This window comes from Crocuta crocuta, unplaced genomic scaffold, assembly GCF_008692635.1.
Source record: "Crocuta crocuta isolate KB4526 unplaced genomic scaffold, BGI_CrCroc_1.0 scaffold271, whole genome shotgun sequence".
In the NCBI taxonomy this organism is placed as follows: domain Eukaryota; kingdom Metazoa; phylum Chordata; class Mammalia; order Carnivora; family Hyaenidae; genus Crocuta; species Crocuta crocuta.
Window position 1 is genome coordinate 5,605,525 of NW_027527824.1, and position 7,436 is coordinate 5,612,960.

Sequence of the window (7,436 nt, forward strand, 5' to 3'; positions counted from 1 at the left end):
TTCATAAAGCAGCAGCCACTCTGCCTGTCTGGTTTACGGCAATCACCCCCAGGGCCAAGGCTAAGTGCAGGGGCCGGGCTTGGTTGGGGGGCTGGTAAATACTGGGTAAATGAAAGGCTGATGCTGAATGTTACTGTTTATCCCCTATAAAGAAATGAATCTTTTGGGATGACGTTTTGACAATGTTGGCAGAAAACCCAAGCCTTGAGGTCAGGTCTAGGGTGAGGCTACAGAGGTGCCCCCGCTGTATGGTTTAAAGAGGTCTTTACCTGACCCTGAGGGGGGCACCCCCTTAAATTTTGTGTCCCAGGCTTTCTGCCCTCTAGGGGGTCTCTGGGGCTTCAGCTGGAAGGGCCTGGGTTCGCTCCCCTCCCCCCAGACTCTGTTGCACTTAAGATGTCTGAGTGGGACAGAACTTTCTCGGCCCCCGACACCCAGCTCCCCCGGATCAGGTCTGGTGCTGCTTATCGGCTGTGACAGCAGCCTGCTTTTCCCAGCCTGCCACCCCTTCAGCCTGCGTCAGCTCCCTGCTGTGGCGTTTCCGGGCCTGACATCTCCAAAAGGGACCCCTGTCCTTGGAGACCTGGGGGGAAGAGAAGGGGGTGGGGCGTGGCTGGCCTGGGCTGGCACACTGCTTTCCTCTGACCTTGGGGTACAGAGAGCAAGGCGTTCTGAGTCTCCATCCATCCTCAAGGCTTTCCGCCTCGTGGGGACACTGGAGGGGCTTTGGCTCCGCAGAGATGGCTGGAAGTGGCGGGGAAGGAGGGGAAAACCTGGCCAGCAAGCAGAGCCCCTTGTCCAAGGTCTTCAGCTAGCAGGTGGCAGGGGTCGGACTGGGGCTGCATGACAGTGGTCCTGGGAAAGTCTTAGGACCACCTGTTTCCCCTGGCTCAACAGACAATTTGGTTTCTCTCCACCCCAGCCTTGCTCTACCCCACGGGCCACAATCTGACCCCACGGGCCACATCGGGTACCCCTTATGAGCTTGGCCCACCCAACCTGGCTCCCTAGTCTCAGCCAGAAGGGCCCCCGCCCGCTTCCAGAACTCTGCTCCAGCCCCACCTNCATGGAAATCACAGTACCTACCACCCTCAACGTGCTCAATGGCTCGGACGCCCGCCTGCCCTGCACCTTCAACTCCTGCTACACGGTGAACCACAAACAATTCTCCCTGAACTGGACTTACCAGGAGTGCAGTAACTGCTCCGAGGAGATGGTGAGTCCTGGGAGGGGGCGGGGCGGAAGGCGGAGGCTGGAGCCCTCACTTCCCACCACCTGCACCCCCCCTGCACGGGACAGGGATCCTGGGGGTCCCGGGCCCATCTGCTCCAGAGGGCTTTGGCAAAAGTCATGTGCCACGTGGGGCGGGGCTGGGAGGGTGACAGAGACCTAGCAGTAACTGCCTCTCTTCCAGGAAGACAGGTGCATGGGGGAGGGTCCCCCCCCCCCCCCGCCGCCGGCTCTCCTCGCGCCTCCTTGCGCATCCAGCTCCCTTCCTGTCCCTCACCCTAGTTCCTCCAGTTCCGCATGAAGATCATCAACCTGAGGCTGGAGCGGTTCCGAGACCGTGTGGAGTTCTCGGGGAACCCCAGCAAGTACGACGTGTCGGTGACCCTGAGGAGCGTGCAGCTGGAGGACGAGGGCATCTACAACTGCTACATCATGAACCCGCCCGACCGCCACCGCGGCCACGGCAAGATCCACCTGCAGGTCCTCATGGAAGGTGAGGGGCCAGTGGGCGGAGTGGGGAGCCCGGCCCGGCCCTCCCGAGGGTGGGAGCAGCGGCCTGTGCTGGCTGGGCCGCTTCCGCTTTACTTCTCCGGTCCCTGAGGACTGGGGCCATGGCTCAGAGAGTCCTTACGATGACCTCGGTCATGGTCATCACTCGAAGAAGTCACAACAGCGGCTTTCGTTTGTGGGGCGCGTGCCAGGTCTCCGTTAGACGGCTAAGCTCTACGTAGGCACTATCTCGTGTCGTCCGCAAAGGTCCCTCAGTGAGGGAGGCAGTAGTATCATGGTCCCCATTTTACAGGTGAGGAAACAGGCTTAGAGAAGATCAGTTAGTACCTAAGGTCACACCATAAAGTGCAGTTAGGACTCAGATTTGGGTCTATCCGATCTCAAAGTCCTTGCTCTTAACTTCTGCATCTTGCTGTCATCCCCTGGGGCTGTTAGGTGCCCCGAGATTTGGGAGCGGGGCATGTAGAGGTCAACGCCAGGGTTGATTTTGGCTTTGACCAGAGTCCTTTCCATAAGGCTCGTCCAGTCAGGACCACCCCGCGCATACTTTGGGGAGCAGGGGTGGCCATGGGGGCCCCCTTTTCCAGCACTAGGGCTCAGTGGGTCTGTTCCTTCTCCTCCTCCAGAGCCCCCTGAGCGGGACTCCACGGTGGCGGTGATCGTGGGCGCCTCCGTGGGCGGCTTCCTGGCAGTGGTCATCTTGGTGCTGATGGTAGTCAAGTGCGTGAGGAGGAAAAAAGAGCAGAAGCTGAGCACGGATGACCTGAAGACGGAGGAGGAGGGCAAGACAGACGGAGAGGGCAATGCGGATGATGGCACCAAGTAACATGGCGGCCTGGCCGCCCCTCCCTCGCATCCTGCCTTCCTCCCTCTGCCCCGCACAGTGTGCCCTGTCTGCCCTCTCTTGGTGTGCTTCTCTTGAACCAGGCCCCCAGTGCCGACCTGGGGGCTCCTGAACTCCTCACTTTGTGTCCCCCACCGCGCACCAAGAGTGACCCACCTCTCTTTCATTCGGGGAAACCTTCCATGGGGTGTGGGACGCCTGGGCCCTGGGGGAGGGGGATGTGGGCTCCCAACCGCGGGTCCCAGAGAGGAGGCGGGAGGCCTGTGTGAGGGTCCTGGGAGGGCAGGGGGAAGGGTGGGCAGTGGCGGACAGGGGGCCCAGCTGTCCAGCCTTCCCAGTCTGTGGACTGGTCGGCGGGGCCTCGGGGAGGATCTGCGGGTGGTAGAGGGGCTTTCCTGTGCTGCCTCAAGAGAGCCTGGGCCGTGGCGTCACCCTGCTCCCCAGGCTGCTCCAGTCGGGTCGGGCTGGGGTGCTGATGGGTGCCCATCACTTGGGTGGAAGCCATGTTGAAGGGAGGGCGGTGCATTTCCTGGGCACTGAAGGCAAGCCGGGGCTGGGGGCAGGTGGGGACAAGCCTCGGCCCAGGAGACTCTGTTTTTACCCCCTCTCCATCCAGAGCTGCTGCCAGGGAAGCCTTGGGGGGTTTTCTGGCGGCTGCTCACCCCTTGGGAGTTTGGTGGGACTTGTACGGAGAGTCACTGAGCTGGGGCCATGGGTGGGTTGTATCAGCCCAGGTGGTAGTCATTTTCCACCATAGTTACCCACTAACAGGAGGCCCGTTTCAAAGCCAGCTAAGCTCTGAAGGGGCGGGGGCTCCATTGTCCAATGGAGTTCACCACAGACTGCCCCCTCCAACAGGCTGACCACCCTCCCTCAGCTCAGGCCTGGGAGCAGCCAAAGTGGGGGGCTCAGGAGGGGCGGGGGCCATGGTGGAGGAGCTGATGTGCAGAGCGGGGGCTTCCCTCAGGCCTTCTGTTCAGACTTTCCCACGTAGCAGGGTTTGGGGGTGGGCTTTTGGTAGAGAGCAGGGAGGGAAGGCAATGGCTGAGGGAAAGTCCTGGAGCCTCTGAGATCCTCTGGCCACTCCCACCCTTCCTGTCCCAGGGACTCCCTCTGTGGGGAAGAAAGTAGCATTTACGGAGAGCCAACTTTCACTGCCATTATCGTCACAGGAAGAGGGAGTTGATTATTTAAGCCTCAAGAGAGGGAAAGAGACAGAGAGAAGCTGCCGATGTGAACATTACCTTGGAAGACCCTCAGAGACCAACTAGGCTAGTCACTCACTACAAATGGGGAAGCTGAGGTCCAAACTGACAAGAGACCGAAGGTCCCGCCCTCTCCTCCTCTGGCCCCTCAGTCTCCAATTTGAAACAATAGAGCCATAGTTTTCCCAGTGGGAAGAGCCTCTGCGGGCTGGCACATTAAGGGAGGTGAGGTGAGGCAGATGGGCTGTCCCAGGCTGTGACTTAGGCCAGGTGGAGGGGTGGAGGGATGGAGAGAAGGAGGGATGGAGTGGGAGAGCAGAGCTGCAGGTAGGGCCCCACCTCTGCCCCCTGGGCCGACTTTCTTCAGCACTTCCCAGCCTTTCCAGGAGCTCAGAGGCTGCCCAGGCTCAGGAGTCCGTGCCCAGGGCAGGAATGAGTCTGAGGAAAGGGGGTGAGGACAGGACTGTGCCGGGTTTGGGGACCATTCTCTGCCTCTGCCCATCTGATAGCCAGTTTGGAGAGAGAACCCTGTGGGAGGAGGTTCCGTTTAATTCACTTCAATTCAGCATCCATTTATTGAGCATCTCCCATGTGCCGGGCACTGTGCCGGGGGCCAGGGAGGCACGCAAAGCCACAGCCGAGTTGGGAACAGCAGGTCAGCTCTGCGGGGACCGGGACTAGGTGTTGGTGGTGGTGGTGGTGGGTTTTTTTTGTTTTTGTTTTTTTTTGTTTTTTGTCTTGTTTTGTTTTGTTTTTAGTGCATCTGATTCCACTTCTGCAGCCACGGCTTGTAGGGCTGAAGTTGGAGAAGAAGGAAGAGAGTCCTGAATCTGGGCCCTGGGAAGGGAAGGAAGGATGGAAAGGGGGGCGGGCACAGCGTGGGAGACGGACGGCCTGGGAGGCAGCCCCTGGGTGGGGTGAGTCCAGCTCAGCACCTAACTGCCAATCAACACACTGCCAATGGGGGTGGGCTAAGCCACCAGGATGCCTGGGGCAGGCCAGGCGGACATGGCCCGTCCTTGGAGCCAACTAGCTAAGAGGGGAGCGATGGGTGGTGGGCACCTCATGCCAGCTGAGACCAGGGTCGCAATATACTTCTGCAGCTTGTGGAGTTCACTCTTGGGCAACCCCTCAAGCGCTCTCCTCTCCCGGGACCAGTGAAGGTCTGTGCTGAGGACCAGAGAAGTGGGGCAGCTTTCTTTTCCCAGGACTCCTAACGTTGAGGGGAAGTTTTGCACGATTCCCTAAGCAGTCCTCACTCTCCATAAAGAAGCCCCAGACCTCCGGGTTCCTTCCATGCAATGCCCGGACCTAGTGGGGCCTCAGAGGCCTGAGCGGATGGGGGTGGGCCAGGAGCCATCTCTGCCCCAGGTGCCCGCCCCCAGGCTCCCTTTCCCCTGCAGCGGCTCAGAATCTCTTCCAGAGGCTCCTCAAGATGCCTCCCCCAGGGAAATGAGGGTGGGAAGAAAACAGGGCTTCTGCGAGTAGAGGTGGGGAACCGGTGACATGTGTCCACGGCTGCCATTTCTCTCCCCTGCTCTCTAGTTTCTACCAGCAAGCTGGTCCTCTCCCTGCAAAGCCCACTTCTGGCTGCACGTGTTTCCGTCCCTGCGCTCGGCTGGGTCCAGTCTGCTGTTTTTCTCAACCGCCCCTGCCTCTCCCCTTGTCTCGGAGCTCCCTGTCTGTCTCTTCCTCCGAATTAAGGGCCACTGTAAAGAGCTGGGCCGGCTGACCCATGGGATTTTGCTCATAAGAACAAAGTACAATTTTTTTTTTCAGGACTGAAATGCCTTGAGGTGCCTTGAAACTGGCTTTGAAAATAGCTATCCGCCCCTTAGCTATGGACTAATCACAGTGATTCCCAGTTTATAAAAAAGGAAAAGCTGATTGGATCCAGGTTTCTCCCTGTGAGTCCCTTTGGGGAAGGAAGCTGGGCTGGTAGGTATTTACAAGGTCAGGTTAAGCAGATGGACAATTGAAAATACTGGCCGGGTCCCAAAAGACAGTCCCAGGCCATAGGAATGGCGCAGTGCAGTTAGATGGAGGGACGAGGCTAGAGATTTCCCTCGCTGCTTGTCTTAAGGAAAGACAGCCTGTGTCTCTTGCTGACGTCTTCCTTTATTGAAGCTTGCTGATGCATTTGTACATAGTCTATATATAGGTATAGATATATTATATATACAAATATAAAACATCTCACTATGTCCACCCCAAAAGTTAAACTGGGTGTGTGTGGGGAGGAAGAGAGCAATCATCTCTCAATGCTTTGAGTTGATTCACCAAAGGCAAACTACAGAATGTTCTTATTGCTTTTTGTGCACTTGGAGGAGAAAACCCAACTACTTAGGCACTTTCTAGGTTTTGTGTGCTACAGGCTGGCTGGAAGGGGTGGTGGGGAGAAAAATGTCACCGGTCCTCGTGACCCAGCTGCTGCATTTCTTTTGCAGTCCGTCTAATTGCTTGGATCTATTGGCTACAATAAACAGATCGTCTCCCCCAAACATCCCTCGAGTGTGGCTTTTTTCAGGGGTGCAGAGCGGGGTAAGTGGAGGCTTTGCCAGGATCCTGACGGGGTCCCCGATGCTCCTTTCCTGATAGCGCCACTGACATTGCCGGGTCCCCAGTGAGGACGAGGTCCTTCTGTTCTGCCATGTTGACAAATGCCTCATGTTTCCCCGTTTGCCTTGTCTCAGAAACCTGGGGGACTCCATCCTTGGAAGCACCCTGAGGACAGGGTGGCTGAACACCCACTTCTTGGGGGGGGCGCCCGGTTATTTCTGGGATCATGAGACCCATTTAAGCCCCCATCACTGTTACACTGGTGTTATTTTTTCCGTGGATGGAGGGGCCGTCCTTCGTGCCCCCTTTTTCTAAGCTGTGTCTGATTAGGCAGACATTTCTTTTGTCTGCTTGGGTTCGGGAAAAATAGATGACAGCTGGTCAGAGTCTGCCCTGATGCACCTTCACGGATGACGAGGGTTGGGGGGAAGAGTCAGGCTGTCTGTGTCCCATTTGAGCACTGCCCTGTCCCGTGTACGCGCAGCCGAATCCCCTAAGCTTGGGACCAAAACCAAGCCACTGGCTAGGGAGCCGTCTTCCAGACGCACTTGGTCTTTCTCTCTCTGGCTTCCTGTTCTTGTGTCTCTGCATCTTTCTCTGACACCCACACCCACACCCCCACCCACACACACCCACACACACCCTTGCCCAGGGTCTTACCAGATGAGAAAAGCCTCAACTTTCTAAATGGCCAGGAAATGCTGAGGGGGTTGGTTCCTACTTTTCTTCTGGTTTCTTTGTCATTTCTGTCTATTCCCTGGTAACCCCCCCCCGCCCCCCAACCCCGAGGCCTTTGCCAGTGGTTAGTGGCCAGGTGCATTTGAGAATATTCCAGAAGCCTCCTGATATTGGTAGTTGTAACACTGGCAAGGAGTACAGCTGCTACCTGAGAGAGAAGCCAGAAGGGAGGTGGCTGATGTTTAACAGAACCAAAGACACTTTGCTCTAAAAGGATGTCTGTCTTGCAGAGTGCCTGGGTCCTTCTAAGGATGGGGCGTCAGAGAGGGGGATGGGATGTTAGAGAGGGTGCTTCTCTAGTTAACAAATGGGGAAACTGAGGCAGGGGATGTGGACTGGGCAGCGGAAGG

The 7,436-nt window shown here is 57.6% G+C and overlaps 1 protein-coding gene across 2 annotated transcripts in view; it reads left to right on the top strand.

The window, feature by feature from the left end:
- Positions 1 to 2,765, top strand: part of SCN2B (sodium voltage-gated channel beta subunit 2) — an 8,976-nt gene extending 6,211 nt beyond the window's left edge. The window contains exons 3-5 of one of the 2 annotated variants that reach the window (XM_077778168.1): positions 1,057 to 1,216; positions 1,513 to 1,723; positions 2,367 to 2,765. In XM_077778168.1, the coding sequence (XP_077634294.1) occupies positions 1,057 to 1,216; positions 1,513 to 1,723; positions 2,367 to 2,566 (571 nt within the window). In that variant the 3' untranslated portion in view covers positions 2,567 to 2,765. Of the gene's footprint in view, positions 1 to 1,056; positions 1,217 to 1,512; positions 1,724 to 2,366 lie in introns of those variants that run through there. The other variant, XM_077778163.1, reaches the window with a different exon arrangement.
- Positions 2,766 to 7,436: the final 4,671 nt, after the last annotated feature.